The sequence below is a fragment of the Thalia democratica genome, chromosome 2 (assembly GCF_965202585.1).
Source record: "Thalia democratica chromosome 2, ktThaDemo2.hap1.1, whole genome shotgun sequence".
NCBI classification, from domain to species: domain Eukaryota; kingdom Metazoa; phylum Chordata; class Thaliacea; order Salpida; family Salpidae; genus Thalia; species Thalia democratica.
Window position 1 is genome coordinate 24,386,842 of NC_139166.1, and position 24,946 is coordinate 24,411,787.

The 24,946-nt window shown below is 26.9% G+C and overlaps 4 protein-coding genes across 5 annotated transcripts; all 4 read left to right on the forward strand.

Annotated features, from left to right (window-relative positions):
- Window positions 1–502: 502 nt before the first annotated feature.
- On the forward strand, window positions 503–2,011 carry LOC145828474 (equilibrative nucleobase transporter 1-like). The gene has a single exon (XM_082936230.1). The coding sequence runs from the start codon at window positions 503–505 to the stop codon at window positions 2,009–2,011; it is 1,509 nt and encodes a 502-aa protein (XP_082792356.1).
- An 8,878-nt stretch (window positions 2,012–10,889) lies between these two features.
- On the forward strand, window positions 10,890–16,552 carry LOC145849550 (kxDL motif-containing protein 1-like). 2 transcript variants are annotated; one of them, XM_082954491.1, is made up of 4 exons: window positions 10,890–10,969; window positions 11,192–11,352; window positions 14,838–14,988; window positions 16,415–16,552. In XM_082954491.1, the coding sequence occupies exons 1-3, from the start codon at window positions 10,913–10,915 to the stop codon at window positions 14,944–14,946; spliced, it is 327 nt and encodes a 108-aa protein (XP_082810617.1). In that variant the 5' UTR covers window positions 10,890–10,912; the 3' UTR covers window positions 14,947–14,988; window positions 16,415–16,552. The 2 variants fall into 2 exon arrangements, with proteins under 2 accessions (XP_082810617.1, XP_082810616.1); XM_082954490.1 differs by lacking the exon at window positions 16,415–16,552 and having other exon boundaries at window positions 14,838–15,112.
- On the forward strand, window positions 15,885–18,826 carry LOC145849548 (uncharacterized). The gene is made up of 3 exons (XM_082954489.1): window positions 15,885–16,624; window positions 16,883–17,089; window positions 18,261–18,826. Exons 1-3 carry the CDS (start codon window positions 16,436–16,438, stop codon window positions 18,405–18,407), a joined length of 543 nt encoding a protein of 180 aa, XP_082810615.1. The 5' UTR covers window positions 15,885–16,435; the 3' UTR covers window positions 18,408–18,826.
- Window positions 18,827–18,980: 154 nt separating this feature from the next.
- On the forward strand, window positions 18,981–24,280 carry LOC145849547 (cell cycle control protein 50A-like). The gene is made up of 5 exons (XM_082954488.1): window positions 18,981–19,562; window positions 20,784–20,928; window positions 21,196–21,401; window positions 22,525–22,764; window positions 23,666–24,280. The coding sequence occupies exons 1-5, from the start codon at window positions 19,322–19,324 to the stop codon at window positions 23,884–23,886; spliced, it is 1,053 nt and encodes a 350-aa protein (XP_082810614.1). The 5' UTR covers window positions 18,981–19,321; the 3' UTR covers window positions 23,887–24,280.
- The last annotated feature ends 666 nt before the right edge of the window (window positions 24,281–24,946 follow it).

Below are 24,946 nucleotides of genomic sequence, written 5' to 3' on the forward strand. Positions count from 1 at the left end.
CGGTTTTCGAAGCATTATTCTTTAAATTGTTTAAATTAAGATATTTAAAATATACATATATTAATTAATTCAAACAGTTCTAATAAAGCTTAAGTTTATGTTATAGTTTTTATAATTGTTGTTACCTTTTTTAAAACTTTAGTTAATAAGAATTATTTTATGTTTTTATGTTTGTAGTGATCTGGTTCAAAAATCACAATATACACTAATGGTTTTTAATAGTTCAAAGTTTTTGTATTTATTTAATTTAATCGAAGTTAAATTGTTTATTTTTATCTGTTACATTATTTTTTATACAACTACTAAAGAATTTCGTTAGTGTTGTCATCTGTTTAGTTTGTTACAGAAAAGTAAGCTTTGTATTAAAGTATTTACATTAGCTTCTAAACGTAACATTAATTTAATGTTCAGTTTAACTAAAATTGACAAGAACGACGTAAAAAAAGCAAACCTGGCAGTTTGTAGTTAATTATGACTTGAAAATCATTCGAAACAAAAAACAATGGAAAAGCAAGTCATTCTGACATGGGTGACCTCCATACTCGAAAACCTTTTGTTTTCCGGATTCGTCTACGGATGGGCCAATATCCAGCCCGTGCTGGTCAGAGAAAAGTACTTCTCGTCTCACTGTGACGTCACTGAGAACGCAACTGCCGCGAACGCAACGTCACCAGTCTGTAACCGACAAATTGAACTGATGAGCCTCGTCTTCACCCTGTCCACCTCCCTGGGGCAGTTTTCCTGCGTAGCCACCGGGTTCGCGCTGGACAAGCTGGGCGTGTGGACCACAAGAACCATGCTAGTGTTCGCCATGACCTTCGGCTTCCTCTTGTTCGCGTTCTCCACCCCCGAAACCTCGTACCTCTTGCTTGCGGTGTTTCCCCTCATCAACGTCGGCGGCACCGGTCTGCTGGTTTTGAACCACCAGCTAGCGGGCTTGTTCAAGCAGCTTAAAGGTTCGTACTCCCTGACATGCCAGGGCGCGGCCAATTCAGCGCCGGTCGTCTTGATGGTGTGGAACAGGCTCTACTATTCCGGCGTTTCCCTGAAGGCCATGGTTTGGTTCTACATATTTTTTACCTTGTCGCTGCACTTGAGGACGTTGACTCTCACTCCCAGACGTTCTGTTCCTCGGAGCTTGCGCGACGATTACAGGTATGGGTACAGGGCAATAAGCTGTTTGAGCTACGAGAAAGCTAAACCCTTGCAAAGTAATGTGGAGAGTGAAAATTTAAATCAAATCGTCAAAAACAATAGTAGCCCTGACAGCATGGACTTTGTAAAATCGTTAAAGAAAAGTTACTTTTGGACCAACATGTTCGGAACGAGCATGGTTTGCTTGCTGAGCACGTTCTTCGTTTCTTCGTTGGACATATTCTTGCCGCAGGTTCTTGATAACAACGAAGGTTTGGTCATCGAATACACGCGAACATTGGGTGCCTTCGCCGCCTCCAGCTTGATCTTCGCTCCACTCAACGGCGCTTTGTTGGACTACATGTGCCGCAGGTTCAGCAAAGGTTCACGATGTCAACAATCCGCAACGTTCAAAGCGCTGGCGGTGTCGTTTGTTCTGAGCAACACGTACGTCATCGCAACTTACGCTTTCGTGCTCGTTCCCAACGCCGAGCTCCAGTACTTGACGTTGTTCTTCTCGGTCATCGCCAGAACGACCTACGTGGGCTGCTCCACTTTCCTGATCAACTCCTCGTTTCCGACGAAGCACTACGGCAAGCTCGCGGGAGTCACGAGGGCGGTGGTCGGCGTGACGGTACTGCTGCAGTACCCTCTGGTCGTGCTGGTCACTCGCTCGCTGGACGGAAAGCTGACGCTGGTTCACGCGGTTTTGCTTGCTGTTTCTGTTGTGTGCTTGCTTCACCCCGCTTGCTTGTTCAGGCGTCAGTCTGTTGTCATTTCATCGACGCAAAACCAAAATAAAACTGTTGAATTTTTAGAAAGCAGCGGAAATGTCGAATTAAAAAGTGGCGATGAACGAGTGGAAATTTTAAATTAGTATGTAAGCATGAAGGTTAAGTAACACTTGAGCTAAGCTTGATGAGCAGAGTGATTTGATCGAAACCTATTCAAATAAATATCTATGAAACAATTTTGAATCCAAAGTTTATTGCTTAACTTGCTGTGTTTCATGCGCTTAGGTAATGATCACATTTAACAAAACCTATTCAAATAAGTTTTTTTGTTTGTTTTAAAGTACTTGAGTGCTAAATTTATCATTTTTAAATCTTTCAAACTATCAAAATGTTTAAGTTGTATATTTTTTTTTGTTTTATACTTTGAAAAATTATGTGTTTTATTTGTACTTTTTAGTAAAAACAAGTTTTTTTTAACTGAACTGAACGTATGAAAAGAATAAAATTACTTTAACCACTTGATTTTTTTGGTTTGATAATTTATCATTATAAAGTTTTTGCATTTCTTAGTGTTTGGTTACACAATTAAATTATGTTTACTTAGCAAAATTTTTGGTCGTTTTCAATAACTTTTATACGCTTTTAGCAAATTTAGTTCATTACAAATATTTAATACACTTTTTTATTTTATAATTATCATTAGATTATAAACTTTATTTAAGGTTTTACGAGAATATAAATTACAAAAAAATATTGTTTTTCCTATCTTTTAGTTTTGTATGACATCAGTGGTCGTTTTATATTGTTGTTTACTGAACGAAAAAAAAAGCGTTCAAATATTTGGTCCAAGGACCTGGTGTACGAAAAAACTTTTCGGTTATCGAGTCATACACCAGGATACAGTTTAATGTCATGTCCAGGACAATTACTTATAAAACAATCAGTTTAACAAAATAAAAAAATGAAAGAAAATAAAATGAATAAAATAAAACTGAATAAAAAAAACAGAAAGAAAACTAACTGAAGTTTGTGTTTAATAATGTACTATGAATCTTGTTTAGTAACATGAGAACAAAAAAAAGATATAACTTTAAATTAACTTTTAAAAGCAGATAAACAACACTAATAGCAAACGTGTGGATATTTGAATTATATTTTACAACCTCTAAAAAGAAAGTAAAATGTAATACGCTGAAAGATTTTTACGATTTTTTTTTTTTTTAATTATTTTGTACTAAAAATGTTATTTTTATTTTTTTTATAATTTCAATTGAAAAATAAAAATATTTCACATTTGAATAGTTAAAAAAACTATTGTAAAATCTTTTACGAATTTTAGAGAATTGATTTTTACAATAACTGAACTTAACTTATATAAATGAAAATATGAAGATAAGTACTGTAAAATTTATGCTTTCAATAAGAAAAAAAAACAATAGTAATTTTAACAATAATGATATTAACAACAAGAATTTTTTTTCTTTAAATCAGTTAAAAAAAAATCTCTTTTTTGAACACTTGTCTAAGTCTTAACTGTAATGTTAAAAAGAAAACAACATTTGCAAACATAAAAAGGAAGAATTTTTCTTTGATTTGCTCAAAAAGATACTTTTTAATATAAATTAGCTTGAAAGAGGTATCTCAGCTTACTTTTTAAATACTTTATTTATTGCTAAAATATAAACATCTTAAACTATTCTTTTTACATTTGCATGCAAAAAAAAATTATATCATAATAATAAATTATATATGAAAAGTTTGTAAGCAGAAAAAAAAAGTTTGTAAGTATTCTGAACTTAATTCAAAATAGTAATCTTAAAGAACAATCTTGAAAATAACTAGACGGAAAATGCTAAAATCTCGACTAAACCAATGTTAATGTAACCAAACAAATCTACATTCCAACAAAAATAAAAATAAAAATAAAAATTTGGATATTAAATGAATTATTAAATAGTAATCTTAAACTACAATCTTGAAATAACTAGATAGAAAATGCTAAAATCTAGACTAAACCAATGTTACTGTGACCAAACAAATCAACTTTCGAAAAAAAAACTAAAATATAAAAAAATTAATAAAAATTTGTATATTAAATGACAAATACTATTAACTCCTTAAACAAAGTAAATAGGCGAGTAGGAATGATCACTAATGACATTGAGAATCACTATTTAAAAGATAACTTCTAAGTTCATCCTAGAACTTTCCAAAATGACTTATATTTTTTAAATATAATGGTAGCTTAGTCCATAACTTACTACCTTGGAAGGATAGTGATTTATGACCTATTTTGCTGTTGAATCTAGGTTAAAAAAATTTGTTTCTGAAGACCTGGTATGATAATTTTGGACATTTTTTACACTTTTATAGTATTTTTTAAAGTTATCTGGTAACAAATTGTTGTTAAACTTAAAAATAAATAGACCAAATTCATATAGATACAGACTTTTAACATCTAATATTTTTTCTGAATTTTTAATTCTCTTACACTGTCATCATATTTCTTATAATGTATGCATCTAAGTGCTCTGTTTATGAGAACATTAATATCATTTATACATTTTTTATTTGCTCTTCCCAAGCCAACAAGCCATATCTAACATTGCTCATAAGCAAAGAATTAAAGATCAAATGTAATGCTTTTTCATTTAAGAAGTGTCTGGTTTTATATAATATACCCAATGTTAGTTATAATTTTGTTTTTATAGTTTCTATGTGTTCTGACCATTTTAAATTTCTGTCTATAATTATTCCGAAATATTTATAGCTTTTTGTGTTTGATATAACTGTTTCACTTATTTTTACATTAAGATCTTTAATTTTCCAAAAACTACTTTTTAATTGATATAAAATCATGCTTCTGGTTTTATTTTAAGTTTGTTTCCCATAAGCCAATCTGATACCTTTTTTAGTTATGTGTTAAAATTTTACTGTTATTTAGATATGTGTCTTTTGTATAAGTTTTATAACATATAACATTGTGTCATCTGCAAAGTTGAGGACGTTAAGACCAGTATTCTTCTGTAGGTCATTTATATGTAGTAAGAATAACAACGGTCCTAATACTGAGCTTTGTGGTACCCCAACTTCACATTTTTCACAGGTTGACTCATATCCTCCCAAGCTAAAGAATTGTTTCCTTACATCTAGATATGAGCTGATTAGTAGATACATATTTCTACTCACACCATAACTTGTAAATAATATGACAAAATATTAGTATATCATGTTTGATAAAAACTTTTAGTTAGTTTTATATGACGAATAAATGCTAAACCATTTATAATATACAGTAATACGAAGAAGTTTTTATAGTTTTATAGTTTTTCAATTTTAAATTTTATAATATAAAAAGTTTCTATAAAACAATGTTTAACTCAGTGAATCTATGAGGTTAATGAGATCCTTAATTAAAATTAGCTAGAATCTTCTCAGATTTAATTTGAGAACTTGGGTCGTTGTTCTTGAAATAAGCTAAACAGTTTGATAATTAAGATATTTTTACTAAGTTAACATTTTATATTATCAAAAAGTAAATAGCTATAAAGAAATAACTTTAACATTAACAATTTTAATTTGCTACATACAACTGTCAATAATTTATAAGGTTTCTATTTTATTTTCAGACATCTTGGCAAATAACAGTTGTTATTGACAAAAGCAAATATTTATTTATAACAAATAAGTCTCTTAATTTTCTTTCTCAAGATCATATTTCGAAACATTTTATTCATTAATAAATGTTATTTTTAAACACATAAAAATATATAATTTAAAATCATCTAAAATTTGTTTAAGTTTAAACACTAAAAAAATATCTGTAATACTATATTTTTAATAAATATACATCAGAACTAAATAAAGTTATTAGATATGATAAAAATGTTTGTTTAAACATTAGACTTTTTGATATACGACTTTATAATGTTAATGACACAGTTCTACGTAATTACAAACTAGTTTACAATGGGCCCCTGAATTATACAATAAATTATCAAGACTTTTAAATTTTGTTTTAACACTTATTTTCTATATTTTTAAGTTTATTTTATATTGTAAACCTGGATTTACATAAAATAAATCTTGAAAATTTTCTTTGATATTTTTTTATATTATGAACTTAATAACGCTATTTATTGATTTAAAACGAGTTATTAAGTATTATGATAAAAATGTTTGTTTAAACATTAGACTTTTTGATATACGACTTTATAATGTTAATGACACAGTTCTACGTAATTACAAACTAGTTTACAATGGGCCCCTGAATTATACAATAAATTATCAAGACTTTCAAATTTTGTTTTAACACTTATTTTTTATATTTTTAAGTTTATTTTATATTGTAAACCTGGATTTACATAAAATAAATCTTGAAAATTTTCTTTGATATTTTTTTATATAATGAACTTAATAACGCTATTTATTGATTTAAAACGAGTTATATTCTGTCTTAATTGCTTTATTCAAAACAAAATCTATTCAGAAAATAATTTTTTTACTTACCTTTGCTAAATAATACTTTTACAGCTTTGTGAAGTAATTTAATAATTTTTTGATAATTTTGAATGACTGAAAAAATTGTTACGGATTTTTCAAAAAGCTTATAACTATATTTTATTCTTTATCAATAAATAACATTTTTAGTAATTTTTTACTCTGCTAATTGCATAATCAACTTAAGTAGTTCTTTGAATGAATTAGTTTGCTTTTAATCTATAATTTCATCACATAAGTTTAAGCTAGCTTTCGAAATTATCTTGTATCATCTATAAAAAGAGGCATAAATTTGAGTAAAACTAAACAATATACAGTATAAATTATACAAGCGATAATCAGGAAAAATAATAAAGAGAAATAAATTCTTAAACATTATAGTAACTTCTACGAAATTAACAATTGTTTTAAAATCGCATAGTTAGTTGTAGTAATACGCTTTTTATTCTTAAAAATAGGGATAAAGGTCTTCTTGTATTTGATTTTTATTCTCCTTTGTTTCTTAACTTTTCAAAAACAATTGATGAATAAAGCTTAAAAATGTATTTAGTTAGGTTGGTTTACAAGATTATAAATCTATCAAGTTCACATAGAATTAGATTTAAACTTGAACTAAGTAATAATAATATTAAATTTATTTATTTACACAAAGACAACGATGTTTCACTCCTATGGGATCTTCAAGCCTGCAAAATAAAATAAAAATAAGACGACGGATAACTAAAACTATATTGTCTCCGAAATTAGTTTTGTCAAGACCTGTTGTGTTTAAGGAATACTGCTTGCATATACTTATGTAATAATAATAATAATAAAAATAATAATAATAATAATAATAATAATAATAATAATAATAATAATAATAATAATAATAATAATTATAATAATTATAATTATAATAATAATAATAACAATACCAATAATAATAATAATAATAATAATAATAATAATAATAATAATAATAATAATAATAATAATAATAATAATAATAATAATAATAATAATAATAATAATAATAATAGTAATAATAATAATAATAATAATAATAATAATAATAATAATAATAATAATAATAATAATAATAACTATAATAATAATAATAATAATAATAATAATAATAATAAAAATAATAATAATAATAATAATAGTAATAATAGTAATAATAATAATAATAATAATAATAATAATAATAATAATAATAATAATAATAACAATAATAATAATAATAATAATAACAATAATAATAATAATAATAACAATAATAATAATAATAATAATAATAATAATAATAATAATAATAATAATAATAATAATAATAATAATAATAATAATAATAATAATAATAATAATAATAACAACAATAATAATAATAATAATAATAATAAAAATAATAATAATAATATCAATAATAATAATAATGATAATAATAATAATAGTAATAATAATATCAATAATAATAATAACAATAATAATAATAATAATAATAATGCGGCTTACGAAAAATAATTAGGTTTGAAGTGAAGAACAAAAAAAAAAGTCTATTAGGTAAAACTTACGGTTACGGTAAATTCAAAACTTATATTTAAAATTTTAGGCCTGCTCTCAATAGTAATGATTGAATGAATCTACAACTCCGGCCGCGAATGTTTTTGTTATCAAACTTTGGCCCACGACCACAAATTGCCTATGCCTACCCTTAGGTTAGATGTTAGAACAACATTGTAGTAGTACTTTAGTAAAACACAACATTTTTGATGTAATTTTTGAATATTGTAATCAAAATATTTTCATATAATGTTAATAAGTTGATTATTATATTTTTAAACAGAGTTAAAAATAATCTATTTAATTAAATGACTACAGCAGAAGCCCTAATGCTATTAAATATAACTAGCCGTAAAGAGGGAAGCATTTGCTTGCATTATAAAACATTAGGACTTGTTTTTTATATGGGACTGTTATAAAAATCGATCAATGTAGGGGTAGCATCAAAAATCTATAACAAATTTACATATTTGCTTAGTCAGCAAATTTTTGTTAATCTAAAATTTTCACTTATTTTTAATTTCAATTATATTTTTATTTATTTAAATGTTATATGTTTAGGTAAGTGTGGGAAGAATGAGGTAACTTTTGAAGCTACTCCATCATAGTAATAATATATACAGAGGATTAAAAAGTAATTAAAAATGATTATGAATATTTATGAAATCTTATTAGTTTTAAAGAAAGAATTTTAGCCTAGAAAAATAAAGCTCTAAGAGACATTAGTTTTTTAAAGCATTAATATAGAATATTACACTAATAATCTTTTCATTAGTCAATGTGAAGTTTTTTTTTGTTATGTACTACTAAAGCTACTAAAGCTTTAAACATAGAATTTTTGAAAGTAACTAATGATAGTTTATTTTGACATAAATTATGAAAACTTGATAGTATACAGGGTTGCCACACACTCAGGGAACTCAGGGAACTCAGGGAATCTCAGGGAATTTTCAAACTGTAGAAAATCTCAGGGAAACTCAGGGAATCTCAGGGAAACTCAGGGAATTTTGGCATTTTTCTTTTAACTCAGGGAAACTCAGGGAAGTTTTGATTTTTTCTCTAAATTTCAGGGAAGTTTTTGAAAATCTCAGGGAAATTTTTTTCTAGATCTAGAATGAGGTTTAGTTCATCCAGTTTCAATATTTTGTTCAAAAGTAGTAATTTTTATTATTTAAGTGGTTATTTAGAATTTTTTTAGCCTTGCGGCTAGTTCTTCAATATTCTTAGTATTAACATTGTAGTTTTTTTAAGTTTTAAATTTATATTTACTTAAGTAAAACCAAACAGTTTAGAGAAATGAAAGTTGTTGACTATTCATTGAAAAGTTCTAATAAACTTTTTAATTTTAGTTACTTATGTAGTTTAAAAAACACTATATTGTACTATTAGTCCTTTATCATTTTGCGCCACAAGATGGTTAGAGTCAAAGCAGGTAGCTGACAGAACCATTTTTATTTGGCCTAATGTTGTTAAAATGGTACAGTACTGGAAAAAACAGCCACCAGGTCAAGATTTTATAACTATAAGCAATGCTATAAAGGATGATGTATTAATAGTTGTGAAATTGAATTTTTTTAGCTTAGTTGCCTCAATTTTGGTTCCATATTTAACAAGGTATCAGGAAAACAGCCCAAGCATTCCTTTCATGTATGATGATATACAGAAGTTAGTATACAAGTTAATGAATATTGTTTTTACTACTTCTTTCATGGAAGCCCATCCAAATGGAAAAAAGCTACTTGAACTAAATAATGAGCATTTTCAAAATAAAAGTTTTCACAAAAAAGATGTAGAGTTAGGATGTGCTGCTTCTACTTTAATTCAAGATTTGCTAAATCAAGGTAAAGTTTCTAACATTTTGTTCAAGTCATTTCACAATGAATGTAAACTTTTTAAATTTGCTATAATAAAAAAAAAATTAAAACAAGAATGACTGTTGGTTTGAACTTTTTAAGAAGGGCTGCTGTTTTAAATCCGGCATGTCTAATTGGAATGGGTAAAGACCGTTGTGTCAGAAACTTTACAAGGTTGGTCCAACAACTTGTCAGCATGAAGATACTAAAAGCAAAAGAGGGTGATGACAGCATTAATCAATACATTGATTTGTTAAGTTCTTCTAACACTCAAATACTTTTTGAAATTTTTCATAAAAAAAGTCACAGTTTAGACACCTTTTATTTTGACACACTTGATATCCCAAGCAAGTATAAAGATTTAACAAGAGTCCTTGAGGCTGTTTTTGTGCTTCACAATGGCCAGGCAAGTGTTGAACCGGGCTTTAGCTTAAATAAGGAAGTAATATCAACTAATATGGGAGAGATGACAATAAGGTCCTGAAGAATGATCAAAGATCACTTTGTAGAAAGTTAACTAACAAGTTTAAACAAAGTTGTGCAAAAATTTAGTTTTTAATTTTTAATTGGTTTAAACCTTTTAAGATTGAGTTTTTGAAAACAGTTTTTTTCATAAATTTAATGCAGAAGCATACACATACAACCTTCCTTTTATTATTAAAGAAGAAAAATGAGAATGAGGTATTAATAATTTGTGTTAGAAGAGAAAATTTTTTTTTTAAGATTTGAAAAATACTCAGGGAAACTCAGGGAAATTTAAGGTTACTCAGGGAAATTTTTGGTCACTCAGGGAAGATTTTTTGGCTCAAAGAGTGGCAACCGTGAGTATATTAATTGATATTGATAATAAAGTGCTGTAAATTTTATTGTCACTTATCTACCTATCAATCAACTAAACAAAGTATTTTTAAATAGAAAAGAAAATTGCATGTAAAAATATATGCCATTTTTATCATTTTTATAATAACAAACCTGATAACTTAAACTTAAAAAAGTTCTTTGTTGTTCAGTTGTTGTAAAATACTATTGATGACCTACTGATTTAGCTTATAATTTTTTTATGTTTTCTATAACTTTTTAAAACTTAAAAAAGTTTTGTTGAAGCAATAATTTGTTTTTTGTAAAGGTTTGTAACAGTTTTGTAAAATGAGTCTTCATTCAACTTCATTTGTGAACAAAGAAGATATTAAAAATATTGTTGAAGTTAGTTTTTTTAAAGATTTTCCTATTAAGTTTTACTAGTTGAAAGTTTACTTTTTTTTATCAAAAAACTTGTCTTTAAAAACAAAAAAGCATAATGGTAATAAAAAGCTGTGTTTTTGACAATTTAGGAAGTTGTAAAGATCTTAAATAGACTTTTGTCTTTTATTTTATGGTAATTTATGCTATTAATTTTTTCATTCACTTATTGCTGTTATCTTACAGACCCAGAAATCATCATTAAACACCCTTGAAAAGTCATGTCAGATGCTTGAATCCTGCAACAGAATTGCTGAATTACAATTTTGCTCAAGTAAAATTAAAAATCACACTGAAACTTTAACAACTTTAAAAAAAGACTTGCAATCAATTCACACAAGACTAAGGTGACTATATAATGTTGTTAAAATTGTACATTTTACAAACCTGTTTAATTTTTACCTTTTCATGCAAACGTTATATCAATTAGCTATAAGACACCAGTTGTGTATAAATTTATAGTTTGTCTATTGATTTAAAGTAAAATATAGCACAGACAATAAAAGTTTTTTCCTTTTAAATATAAGTTTTAAATTTAAACTGTTTATTTATTCAACCTATATAAAAATATTTTTTATTAAACTGAATTTTTTTTTTTTTTTGCTTTTAGTAAAATAAGTAAAATTTGAACTATGTTTAAAAAAAAAAGTTTATTAAAATAAAGACTTAATAAAATATAAAAGACATAATTTTTCTTTCTGTTTAATAAAAATCATTTAAAGAAGTAATTGTCTTTGATTACTTACTAGTTTATTTATTAAGATGTTAAAAGGTATTCAAGTATTTTTTCTTTTTGTAAAAAGAGTTGGTCAGCAAAAACTTTGCAAATAATTTTTCAAAACTCAAAAAATAAAACAAGACCATATGAAGGTCCAACATTTTTTTTTACAAAAACTAATAATGCCAACATAGGGTTGATACCATCAGCTATATAGGCTGTGCACTTTTTATCACCTCCTAAGTAAAGTTGTTCTAAAATCAATGTTCTTGCGCTTTAATTCACAAGTATACTTAAAAGGCTCAGTCTCATTTTCATATACAGCCCCTGCTTTAGGTTGTGCTTAAAAAAACCAAGTGTTGTTATGAATGTGTTGAAACAAGAGGATTGCTTAAACAGGAGAAGCAAATTTATATCGTTTACATATCGTGAAAAAACATATCTTAAAACTCAATAAATTAAAAAAAAATTATGTCATAGTCACTTATTTGTGGTTTTGTGATCTTTAGTTGTTTGTTTAGAGAAGTTTGATTTTTGTACTGAAGTTTGTCCAGTACAAGTTTTTTTAGTTAGGTTTTAGTGGGTTTTCTTTTTTTTTGTAATTTGTGTGTTAATATAATGTACAGTGCAATTCATTTTGAACTTAAACAGTTGAAGATTACAAACAATAGCTTGTATGAAACAATTGTACTGTCTACTGAACTGTACTGAATTCAACAATTTGTAATAAACTATCAAAAAGCCCTTTAAGTGGGCTCTGTGAAAGTTGATTTAGTTTTCCTAATTATTTAAATTTCCAAGTTTTGTTAAAACTTATGGATACAAAAGTATGATGAACACATTTTTTCGGTGTCTTCTGTCGCTGCATCTATAAGCTCCCTAATACACATACAACCTTCCTTTTAATTATAAAAAAGAAAAATGAACATGAGGTATAAAAAGTTTGTGTCAGTGGGAATTTTTTTAAATCAATAAAAAAAAAAAACTCAGGACAGTTTAAGGTCACTCAGGGCAATTTTTGGTCACTTAACAGTTTTTTTGACTGGAAGAGTGACAACCCTGTTTTTGCCTTCTAAAAGTTACTTCTCACAGTTTGCTTGTATATATCTCAAAAGCTACTTCAAGATAAAAGTGGTAAATTGAAACTAATAATTTATTATTGACATAAAAAATAAAACTTTTTTTACATGTTTTTACTTTAACTTAGTAAGGAGTTGCTTTTTACTGTTTTGTAAAATTCGGATTAGTTTTAAAGATATAAGGGTACAAAGTGAGAGAGCTCAAAAGGTTGCTTTTAGAAGGATCAAAATAAAAAGGCATAAAAAGTCTATTACATAAAAAGTTTATTTACTCCTATAGTCTTCAACCAATTGTCTAAAATGAAGTTTTTGACTAATTTTAACTAAATAAGAAAATATTTATATTGTATCTTTTTTTTTGCACATATCTAATTAATTTTTTAAAATATTTATCACAAAGTTAATAAATTTTAATTTATTTGAAGTTTTTACAATGGAATTTTATATATTATAGCAGAGAACATTTTCTTAAATTTTATTTAGAGAAACTTTAAAATCCTAGAAAAACCTGGAATTTGACAATTTAGGCTAAAAAAAACTGGAATTTGGGAAATTTTGAAACTAATCTGGAATTTTGAACAAAAGTCACTAGAAAAACCTGGGATTTTAAACCACATTTACATGTTAAGTAGTAAAATTTCAATTAGGCATAAAAAATCTATCATATATTATTATTTTTTATTATTATTAAGAAACACATTTAAAGAAGCTTTAAGCTATATTTTCAATGTCCTTGTGCTATTTAACAAAATTTTTAATTTAAATTTAATTTTAAACTAAAAATATACCCTAAAGTCTGCTACTTTAAAAACCTAGAAGAAATTTTGAAAACCTGGAAAAAATTGCCAGAAACATTTGGCAACCCTGTAATAAGCAATGGTATATATTCGAAAATGCTAGTTTAGTGAGCACAGCCAAAAACAATTTGTTTATTTAAATAGTTGGCTTTAGACTATTATTATATTAGAGTTAAAATGTAAACTAGCTAAAAAAAACTAAAATAAATTTTATAACTTTAGACTTTTTTTTTTGTTTTAAGGACCTAAAATAATTTTTTCAAATTTGCTCAAAAACTTAACTATAGATTTTTCTAGATGTGCAAAGCACATTTTATAAAAAAATGAGTTACATGTTTTAAAAAACGCTGAAAAAGATAAGATTTTAGTAATTTCTGTTTATTTTGCACTTTAGTTTTCTTTTCTAATAAAAACCTTTTGCACTCTCAAACTTTAACTGCCTGTATTTCAAAAAAAAATTTGAATATAAAAATTCTTTGAAAGTATAGCTTACTTAACATTCTACAAAATAAGATCGGGTTGTATCAAAGTGATTTATACCTCGTCTATGCCCTTAACATGTTTTTTTTTACAAATAGCACAAGCTTACAAACTACATTTGTATTAATAAAATTAATCATTATTAAATAAATCTTATCTAAAAATTATGAAGCTTTATTTTAGTCTGAAGAGCTGTACTTCAAGGAAAAGCATTTCTACTTAGATTAATTCTTGCAAAAAATTGTATTTTGTTTTCTAGGATGTAAAGATAATTTGTAAACACCTATATAATAACCTTATTTACCTTAAAATATTTTATATTATTTTTCTTTAAAAAATGTTTTGAAATTTACTAAGTTTTTTAATGCATCTTTTAGGTAGAACAGATTCTACCAATTAGAAAATATATTAAAAGTTAATTTTGATACTAGAGTTTACCCCCTCTTTTTTAAAAATGATAAAGTTGTAACTGAGTTTAGAGAGTAATTTATTTCCAAGTTTGATTAAATGTATCTTTTTTTTTCGAGAATATTCTTATGGTTAAACTGTCTAAATTTTATTGATTTTATTCTATAATTACATATTACTTCAATCATCTTTACAGAAATTTTGCAAAATGCTTAAATGTAGGTTTACGGTTTTACATTATCTTATCATTCTATGTATAGTATACCATATTAATCAAAGGTTTTTTGAAGTCAACTAATTATATTAAGTGTGTTGTATCAGTTTTTAGTTCTAGTAATTTTAATTATCAGGAAGCTGAAACAAAAAGTTGATAGAAAAGTTGAAGAAGAAAAACAACAATGTCAAGGAGTCGAAGAGAAAGACCAGGAAAAACCAAACCAAGACCAAGAAATAAAATGACATTAGTTTTGTTACGCAATTGCTACAGATCAGATAGTTCTAGTAAATATTATTGAATAAAGCTAGAAAAGTTAACTTCTTAGAAAATTTACTTTGAATAGACTCTTTTCTTGGTATTTTAAAACTTTTTTAAACAAAATAACTTTCTGAGTACTATTGTTTTAGTCTTTGAAATTTAAGTAGGCATTTGTATCAGAATAGATTTTGTTTTCTTTAACACTTTTGTTTAACACTTATTCTATTCAGTTTTGGATACTTCGCTCAAATTTAGAACTTGTTAAAAAGACTAAAGTTTTATAAATACTATTTTTAGTGCTTTTTCAATCGATTGTTTAATTGCAGTAAACTATATTTAACTATATTATTAGATTTTGATAGCCCTAATATTTCCACACTAATAATTTAAAAAAAATATTTTTAGTGATATATATATACTCTTCATTGAAGTTATAGTTTACAATATACAACTTGACACAGTATTTAAAACAACTTAATTTGACTACATTTTGGATAATCTTATTCTCAGGGACATAAATTTAAAAAAATATATCTGATTTCTTATTATGCTTTGTTGATATAATAAAATTTAAATTGCTTAGAAAAATATTTGTTTCTAAATATATTTAAAACTTTGTTAAATACTTATTTTTCAGATTAAGGATTTTTAGAAATTAGTATTTTAAATAGCTTTTATAAGTTGCAAACATAGTTAAAGTAAATATAGTTTATCAGTTAATACCAATAAAAATATATAAAGCTTAGTATATTCTTTTGAGATTGTCTTGTAAAATTTTCTTGTGTAGTTACAAGCTTGGGTTGTGCAATTATTTTATGTTTGTATATTTTCTTACCTTAAAATATTTATTTTGATATATTTATTATTATTTTATACATAATATAAACACGTTCTTATGTAAATATATAATGAATGTCAAATATATACTAAAGATTTTTAATAATGTTTATCTACTTACATTAGTTTTTTGACTATGAAAAGTGGTTAAGACACTATGAGTAAGTGGTTATTTCGATTGTGTAAAAATACAACAAAGTGATAATAAATTTTTCAGATCAAAAAACTAAATACTTCATGCTATGCTTTAAATTTTTTTTATTTATAAAAGTCATCTTTTTGAAAATTATAGATTAATTTTTGAGTTTAAGCGTAACTTGTTCCTTGTAACTATTGTTCTGATTATGTGTTTAAAGGTTTTAGATTTTAATATTTATTTTAAACTTTTTTATTGTTTTCTATAAATTTTTGTCTATTGAAAGTTATGTTTAACTGATTTGCTTATTTCATTTGAGAAACTTAAGATTTTTTTTTTAAAGAACACAAAAAACTCAAAAACATTAATAATCAAAATGCACATGTTTTAACTTCAACTTAACAAGTGCGAACTCAAGCAACCAGTAAGACATTTTTTACTTTACTATAAATGTTGCTAAGAGTGTTCTATTTTCGCAGGTCAGTTTAACAAAAACTTAAATGGACCATTGCAGCCACGACTGCAGCACGCATGCCGGTGTGGGAGGCGTTTTTCAGAACATTGACGAAATCGACTTTCAACGGGGACCTTGGAACGCCGCGTCTCTCGGCGATTATGACGCCATAAAGAGTTACGTTGAAAGGGGAAAGGACCCGAGTGTGAAGGACTCGTCCGGCTACACGCCTTTGGTTAGTGATAGAGAATGCAAAATTTAAACAGTTATGGTAAATGAGTTTAACTATGTTGTTTACTTATATATATTACCTATGTCCCTGAAGTAAATTAAATTTAAACTTCAAAAAAATCTTAAACATAAGTTTTGTTTAATGTTTTTTAACTTTTTGTTCACAGCATAAAAAGATTATTGAAAATGTTTTTTATGAACTTAGTTAATAGACTGAATTTTTCAAATAGTTTTTCTTTAAAAGTATAATTACATTCCACAGCACTACGCCGCAAGAGGTGGTTATTTGGAAATTGTTCGTCTGTTACTAAGCAATGGTGCTGATGTCATGGCAACAACCAAGGCGAGCCTGTCAACTCCCCTGCACAGGGCCGCCACCACAAACCATCACAAGGTCGTGTCTTTATTGTTACGTCATAACGCTGATCCGTGTTGTCAGGATATGGACGGTAAAACGCCCTTACATCTGGTTAGCTTGCTTACTACTTCTAAATATATGATTTACTTTTTTTATTTTAATGTTAAAAACTTGTTTGCAAAATTCAAGCTAGCTTTTATTTTCATTTAAACGGTATCTATCCAAACGAGTTTTATTTGAATTGTGTATATTCTACAACTGTTTACTTTTTATCTTCCTTACTTTTTAATTTTCTTTACTTTATTATTAATTTTTTTTTTTCATAAGTACTTAATATTTTGTGTTTATTTAGTTATTATTACTTGAAGAAAACCATATAATTTATATAGGAGTAAACAGGGTTGCCACTTTACCTGGAATCCTGGAAAAACCTTGAAAAACCTGGAATTTGACAATTTAGGCTAAAATAACCTGGAAAAACCTGGAATTTTTGTCAAAAAACCTGGAAAAACCTGGAATTTTTAATAGTTTAGACATTTTCAGTTGTAAAATTTTGATTTGACACAAAAAATCTACCATACAATTAAGATTTTTTTGTCATCATCAAAAATTTTTTTATTAAAAAACACATTTAAAGTAACTTTACAGTATATTTTCAATATTTTTGTAATATTTAACACAGTTTCTTAAAAAGAAATTAATTTAAAACTAAAATAGGCCCAAAATATGTACTTTTAAAAACCTGGAAGAAATTTAGAAAACCTGAAAAAAAAATTGAAAAAACGAGTGACAACCCAGAGTAAAGTTAAATCCACTAGAAGGGAAAAATTAGAAAACCTTATATGATCTTGAACATAGGATTTTTTTTTCTTCAATGACCGACACCAACATTTACAATGAGTAAACATAAAACTAAAATAGTTCTTAAAATATGTTTTAGTATTTTATTTTTACACCATTTATTAATTTTATATTCTTTGTTTGTTGATTTAATAAAAATCAAGCATAAATACTAACTTCAAATATATTTTAACGATTATAACTAACGATTTATTTTATAGGAAGGGAAAATACATCAAACTAATTAACTTGAATACTAGACTTACTTTACTTTTAATCAGTTTTTGAGTATTTTAATATAACAGAAAAGTAATTTAAAATTTTATATTTTATATGTTGCATATGAATATGTTTAATATAAAGTGGAAATGCTTCTTCATTAAAACAATGAAATTAAAAGTCCTTTTTGCAAAGTGTTTATTAAAACTAAAAACAACAACAGGCAGTGAAAAACAAAAGGATGGAAACTGTCAAGAAACTGCTACAACACCAACCTAGGTGCGCAGAAATAAAAGACAACAACTCAAAAGTGGCTAGAGACTATATAAATTACAATGTGCTGCCTGAGTTTTCAAATTTGTTTAAATGATGTTAATTTGAACATTAAAGTTTTTATTTAATATTTATAAAGTATTTTGATTTACGCATATAAATGTAAATTTAGTTTATACAAGCTTTTAAAAGTTTGTTAGCTGATTATAAAAGTTTATAAAAAATGTAGTTTTTAGGCAGAATTATGATCAGTTAGCAAAAATGTTTAACGTTTTTCTTATAAGGTTATGTAGAAATATTACTGGACTTCTAATCATCATATTTTTGATATAACTTTTCTTTTATATTACAAAAATATTTATAATAACTCATGTTTTATACAGCTAAAAAGTTATTTTAACAACTAGAACTACAACTTTTATAAACGAAATTAGTCAATCTTAGAGTTATTCGTATTTTGTAAAATTTTTATTAACTGTTTATCAAACATTACTCTTTTTTTATTTGGTACATATTGTGGTGAGCAATCTCAAAAAGTCTATTTAAATTTAAGTTATATTAAATAACTATTTTGTAGCTAGCTGCTAATATAGTTCTATAGAATTTGCCAGTTCATTTATCTAAATTTATTTTGGTTTTTCTATATATTTGAGTAAAAAAGTACGAGGGTATATATAATAATTGTTTTTCTTTTATTGAACTTTTAATATTAGTGATGTAATATTTCAACAATATTTCTACTTAGTTTATAAGAAATGTTATTTCATTCTAAATGCTTTTACCAATTTACAATAAAATTTAGTTAAAAAGATATTCTAAGATTATTTTAAAGTGTGTTTAAAAACTTTCATACTTTGTTTGTGGCAAGCTTTTTACCTTAAAAACTCAATTTTATTTTATCACTTGTAAAAATTCGATTAAAAAGTTTTCAAAAAGTTAAAACTTCTAGCAAAACAAAATCAACCTATGAGCTTTTAGACTTAGTAATGATACAAACTCACTGCATTTAAAATGTCATCGCAAAAGTCGTCAGCAACCGAACCACCTTCGCTGAAGAACCAGCCATCAGCAACGCGCCTGAAGCAGCAGCGGCTCAAGTCAATTTCGCCCACTCCAAACACGGCAACGACCATATTGGTACTTTTTTCACTTTCGGTGGTTTTTGTGCTGGTGGGAGTTTTGATTTTGGTGACGGCGCGTGTTGAAGAGCTGGCGATAGATTACACTGACTGTGAATCTCTTGAATTTCCAGGTTAATGCTTAAATTGTTTTATTTCAAGCTTTAAAGTTTTATAAATAAACTTAAAAAGCAACATTTATATAGTGATGCTCGCAAAAACTTTGTATTTTTAGGCAACTTCATGTTTCTGATACTTTCTCCTTCTTAAAAATTAAATACTGAATTTAGTTAAAAGTAAATTGTTTAATAAAAAATAAACTACTACTAATTAATGTCGTGCTAAATGTAAGCTATATTTATAATTAACACTTTAGGAAGGTTTAGTTGCAATCAGTCATAAACTTACACTGTAGTTAATACAACGCCTACATTGTTGTTAACTCATAATTAGAAACTTGATTAAGTTAGTTGTTAGCAACCAGCATTATATTATGTTCAGCGTTTTAAAATTTTAAACAAAATAAAAATGACGAATCTTCTCGTAACTGATGTTATAAAAAAATTAATAATCCTTTAAATAACGGATTTTCGTGGTAGATTAGAAAATACTCTTTCATTTTGCAGTCCTTTTTCCCTGCGGAATTTCTATCTATTTGATTATTTTTTTACGAATATTTTTATAAAGTAATTATATTAAAAAAATATTTAGATGCTGTTTGAAAACAGGCCCTTTAAACTTGATTAAAGTATGGCAATGATTTTTTTAATGTAAAACTTTATCAATTATAATGTGTATGTCTTTGTAATATGACAAATCATAAATTTAGTTTGTTTTTTCACATATCTAAAAAATAATTTATAGCTTTAAAAAATAACAAAACCAAATTATTTTTTAACACAGGTTTTAAATAAAAAGTTATGGATATACTTAAATAAAATTTTACTTTCGAGAACAAATTCTCTACAATTTTTAACTATATCAACTATTTCCACGGTACTTAGTTTATTGAACTTCGCACATTTTCTGTGCTAAACTAATAGCACAGTTCCATGAAATTTTCATCATGAAAAAAATAACTACATACGTAATTGTACATTGACGGTTAGAAAGAGGTTTCGGTGTTTTGTCGCTGGCTGAAATTTCATTTGTTAAAAGTCATACAAAATTAAAGTTTCATTTAATTTAAAAAGTGGTTGTTTTAAATGCTCTAGTTTTTTTTTCCATAATGAAGCTTGGTAATTACCTTTATGAAATGTCTATAGCTTTAACACACCTCAAACATTTTAGCACATTTTTTCATCCGAGAAGAAGAAAGTACAAAGAAGATTTTTTTTTAGATTTTAATTTTTCAGGTACAAAGTGTTCTGAAGTAAGAGGAAATCGTAGTATAATGAATGTAACTTGCACTTGCCTACTTCAAGTGAAACTTCAGACAACTTTAACAAACGAGATTGTTATTTACTACAAACTTGAAAACTTTTTTCAAAATCACAGGAGGTAATAAAGTTTTGTTTATCACAAGCGGAAATAAAAACTATTGTTAAGAATGTTATTTATAATTTAATGCTTATAAAAAGAACTAAACAAATGGTTTTCAATACTTTTTCTTATGTTTAACTTTTTTTTTAATATTTAAAACCCAACATGTTTTTCAAATTACTCTTTATAAACTTTCAGCGCTATTGTTAAAATTTTAGTATAACTCAACTTTGAAAATTTTCCTAAAGAGTTTAAAATACAAGTAAGTACATTTGTACCTCAAAGATACGTGAGGTCGCGCGATGACGTGCAATTGAACGGGAAGCTGAACGTCACTTCCGGGGTCAACACCGAGTTTTGCAGCCCCTTCGACCTGGACGACGGGGGAAACCCCATCGCCCCGTGCGGCGCCATCGCAAACAGCATCTTCAACGACACTTTCTCCTTGACAGCGTCATCTACCGGAAGTATAGTTACCGTCGCCAGAACGGGTTTGTGGATGGTTTTGATGGTTACATATTTTAAGGCCATAGGGGGGGGTAGGCCATGTTTTTTACAAGTTGATCTTATTTTATAGAGTTTTTACTAAGCTTCAAGTTGCTTTTTACCGTTTTTAAAAATTCGAATTAGTTTTTGAGATATGACCGGCCAAAGTCAGGCCGCATAACAGGTTCCTTATGGGGAAGGAAAAACTAAAACGGCGAAAAAAGACTAATGCATTCAAAATCTATCTCCTCCTTCATTTTTTAAGCAATCTTCTTCAAACTTTCACAGTCTATTCTTTATACAATAACAAAAAAACGTTATTTGTGACTTTAAAAAATTTTAAGTAAAAATACCTTTTTTTCAAAAAAAAATTTTTTTTTTGATAAAAAGTCACTTTTTAATTTTTATTTTTGTCATAAAATTTTTATTTTTTTAAATTATTAAAATTCACAAATAACGTTTTTTTCTCATAATGTAAGGAACATTTCCTGAAAATTTGAAGAAGATTGCTTGAAAAATGAAGGAGAAGATAGATTTTAAAGCCCGTTTTTAAAAACTTGAGAAAAACGGCTTTAAAGTTACCCTATATATACTCTTTTTAAAGACAACCCTTTATATAACCGGTCATAAAAAAAAAGTTACTTAATATTTTTAAAATCTAAAAAAAGCATCTGAAAGATTATGAAATTTACTATAATATAAGTCTATATGTTATTTTTGGTCAAAAAATGGCTTCTACCCCCCCCTATGGCCTTAAACTAAGCTATCATATTGATTTGGAGTTTTTGATAATGAATAAATTAATGTGCTAAACTTCCTCAATTTTCAAATTGAAAAATAATTATTTTAAGTAGAAAAGTTAAAGTTGAATTGTTGTTGACTAAATACTAATTCAGCTTATTCTGTTAAAATTTTGTTTAAGTTGATGATTAATTTGCTTTTAAGTCATTTTGCTTTTACGATGAACTATCAACTATTCTTTTGAAAATTAAAAAAAACTTTCTCTTCTGTGACCGCAATTTGATTTCATAGAAAGTTCCAGACCTTAAAACACCTTAAAAAGTAACATTTTATTTACAAAATTTCAAAAGTTGTTCCAGCAAACCTAATGCAACAAAATTCACGCAGGAATCGTCAGGGAGCGGGAAAAGAACGACAAGTTCAGAAACCCGTCGGGATTCGCCACCCTCTCCCAAGCTTTCAAGGGGTTCGGTAAACCCCCGTATTGGGAAAGGAGTGTGGACAATTTAGACTCTGAAGAAACAAACAACGGTTTCGTCAACGAGGCCCTGATCGTTTGGATGCGGCCCGCCCCGTTCGCCACTTTCCGAAAAAAGTACGGAATAATAAAGGAAGGTCTCGCTGAAGGTGAAAAACTGATGTTTTATATTTTTTGTTATATTAAATGTAATACTTTAAAATGGGTGATACAGTTTTAGTTTTATAAATAGTTGATTAGCTTTAAAAAACTGAAAGTCTTCGTAAAATTTTAATGTAAGTAGTTGATAATCAGCGTTGACCTGAAAAAAGGTTCAAAGTTTTTATCATCATGTTTTATCAAAAAGTTATTCATTTTGTTTGTGTAATTTTTTAAAGTATAAATATTATATATGTACTACTTTTATTCAAACATTATTAAAATTTGTTGACATTTTTTCATTACTTCACTGAAAAGTCGTGTAAATCAGGGTTTCCCAAAGTTGGGCATATAGCCTCCTTGGCGGCAATTTCGTAAATTTAAGGGTCTATAAGTGGCCAAAGGGGGGGGTAAGTAGTAAAGTGGCTGTGAGGCCAAAATTTGAAACTTACACTAGATATTCTGAAGATGATGATTGAAAGCAAAAAATATAAAAGTCTTGGGCCTTTTTAAGGGTAGTTTTTTTTTAATTATCTCGTTGGAGGGGGCCGTAGCTTTTTCAATGTTGTCAAAGGGGGCCTCATGAAAAAAAGTTTGGGAAACCCTGGTGTAGATTATGTTTACTACTCTTATTCATGAATAAAGTCTTACTTTTGTATATAGTAAATTGAGTAATTTGAATTGTTTGTGAATAAAAAACTGCATAACTTTTGTATTCACTTGTAAGAAAACATTACTTTGTTGAAGTTCTTGATTTATAAGAGTTGTAGTTGAGTAATAAGAATACTTTTTGAATAAATTTATTTAAAAAACAAATATTTGAAATCTCACTTAAAAATATACAACCTTTAATTACTAGTTTTAACTTAAATAAAGCTTTTTTTTTTAAAGTGATCATTTTTACATTTTCAGGTAATTATGTCGTCACACTCAACTACAACTTTCCCGTTTCTGGCTTCGGCGGCCGCAAGTTGCTCGTGGTCAGTCAGGACAGCTGGTTGGGGTCGAAAAACAATTTCCTGGGCGTTGCTTACACGTCGCTAGGAGGCTTCATGTTTGTCGTCGCCGTGTTGCTAAGGGTCGCCGTCAGTTTGCGAGGGGAAAAACCCTTCGGTGAAAAATTTCATGATTGATTTCACCAGTTTCATTGATGGAAGTTTGCAGTTTTAATTTTTTGTTGTATATCTGCATTTTTTTATATACAAAAGTTGTTTAAGATAAATAAAAAATTATAGTTTCAAAATTTTTAGAAGTTTGTAACAACTTATCAATTTTGTTTTTTAACAACTTGCCACTTTGAAATGTAAGAACTTGCTTTTTTTAATTACTTTTACTGAAACGACACATTGTAATGATTCTGCCATTTATTTTTGCAATAGCTTTTCACTGTTAATCAAACAAAAGTGTCTGAAATTTGTTGATGTTGCCTTCTATACTTTTATAGAATTTATCAAGCTAAATGATTTTTCGATTTTTACTTTATTGTTATTTATTTCTTCAGTTCAGACTTAACATTCTTTTCTTGAAATAGGATAACAACTTAATATTACTTATGTATAATATTTACTTAGTTTATGAATAAATCCTTTATTTTTAAATTTTATTTCTGATGTATAAAATAAAAATCTAAAACTACTTTTTTTATACAAACATTCCAATAAGTTTTATACGTATATATTTTGTAAAAATAAGTTATCTTAATTAGCTCAGTGTATGAAGTCTAAGTTTTTAACTAATATTTAAAAAAAAGTACTTTACAGTTCAGTTGTTCAGGCTATATCGTTTTTTATCTTATTTCAATTAAAATAATTTCACAATGGTTTAGGGGCTAGCGTGCCTCCTATAAAAAAGAAACGAAGAAAAAAAAGTATAGAATTTACTATCTTTATTCAAGCATTTAATTTCCCTGCTTAATTTGTTTTCTTTAACTAAGTATATTTAATATTCAAAAAAGTTTATCTAATTTTTTAAATACCAAGTATACAGATCCGGTGCGTAGACAGCATTGTGTACCGGCTTTGATTCATTTGTGCAAAATTCCATATTATTTTTTTTTTGATTTGTAAACTTCATTTAGATTAAGATTCAAAAAGTGCGAGTGATTTTTGTGCTCAGTAGTAGTATAACTGTTATAATATATTTTCTTACAAGGTAAAATACAAGGGAAAAAAAGTAATAAATAACTATTAAAAA

Excerpts from the sequence above, each read along its gene's own strand:
- LOC145849550 (XM_082954491.1), top strand. The coding sequence starts at position 10,913 with ATGAGTCTTCATTCAACTTCATTTGTGAACAAAGAAGATATTAAAAAT. Across the intron at positions 10,970-11,191 it reads ATATTAAAAATATTGTTGAA|ACCCAGAAATCATCATTAAA; the intron begins GTTAGTTTTTTT and ends GTTATCTTACAG. Across the intron at positions 11,353-14,837 it reads TCAATTCACACAAGACTAAG|GAAGCTGAAACAAAAAGTTG; the intron begins GTGACTATATAA and ends TTTAATTATCAG.
- LOC145849548 (XM_082954489.1), top strand. The coding sequence starts at position 16,436 with ATGGACCATTGCAGCCACGACTGCAGCACGCATGCCGGTGTGGGAGGC. Across the intron at positions 16,625-16,882 it reads CGTCCGGCTACACGCCTTTG|CACTACGCCGCAAGAGGTGG; the intron begins GTTAGTGATAGA and ends TACATTCCACAG. Across the intron at positions 17,090-18,260 it reads GTAAAACGCCCTTACATCTG|GCAGTGAAAAACAAAAGGAT; the intron begins GTTAGCTTGCTT and ends AAACAACAACAG.
- LOC145828474 (XM_082936230.1), top strand. The coding sequence starts at position 503 with ATGGAAAAGCAAGTCATTCTGACATGGGTGACCTCCATACTCGAAAAC.
- LOC145849547 (XM_082954488.1), top strand. The coding sequence starts at position 19,322 with ATGTCATCGCAAAAGTCGTCAGCAACCGAACCACCTTCGCTGAAGAAC. Across the intron at positions 21,402-22,524 it reads AGTTACCGTCGCCAGAACGG|GAATCGTCAGGGAGCGGGAA; the intron begins GTTTGTGGATGG and ends AAATTCACGCAG. Across the intron at positions 22,765-23,665 it reads AAAGGAAGGTCTCGCTGAAG|GTAATTATGTCGTCACACTC; the intron begins GTGAAAAACTGA and ends TTACATTTTCAG.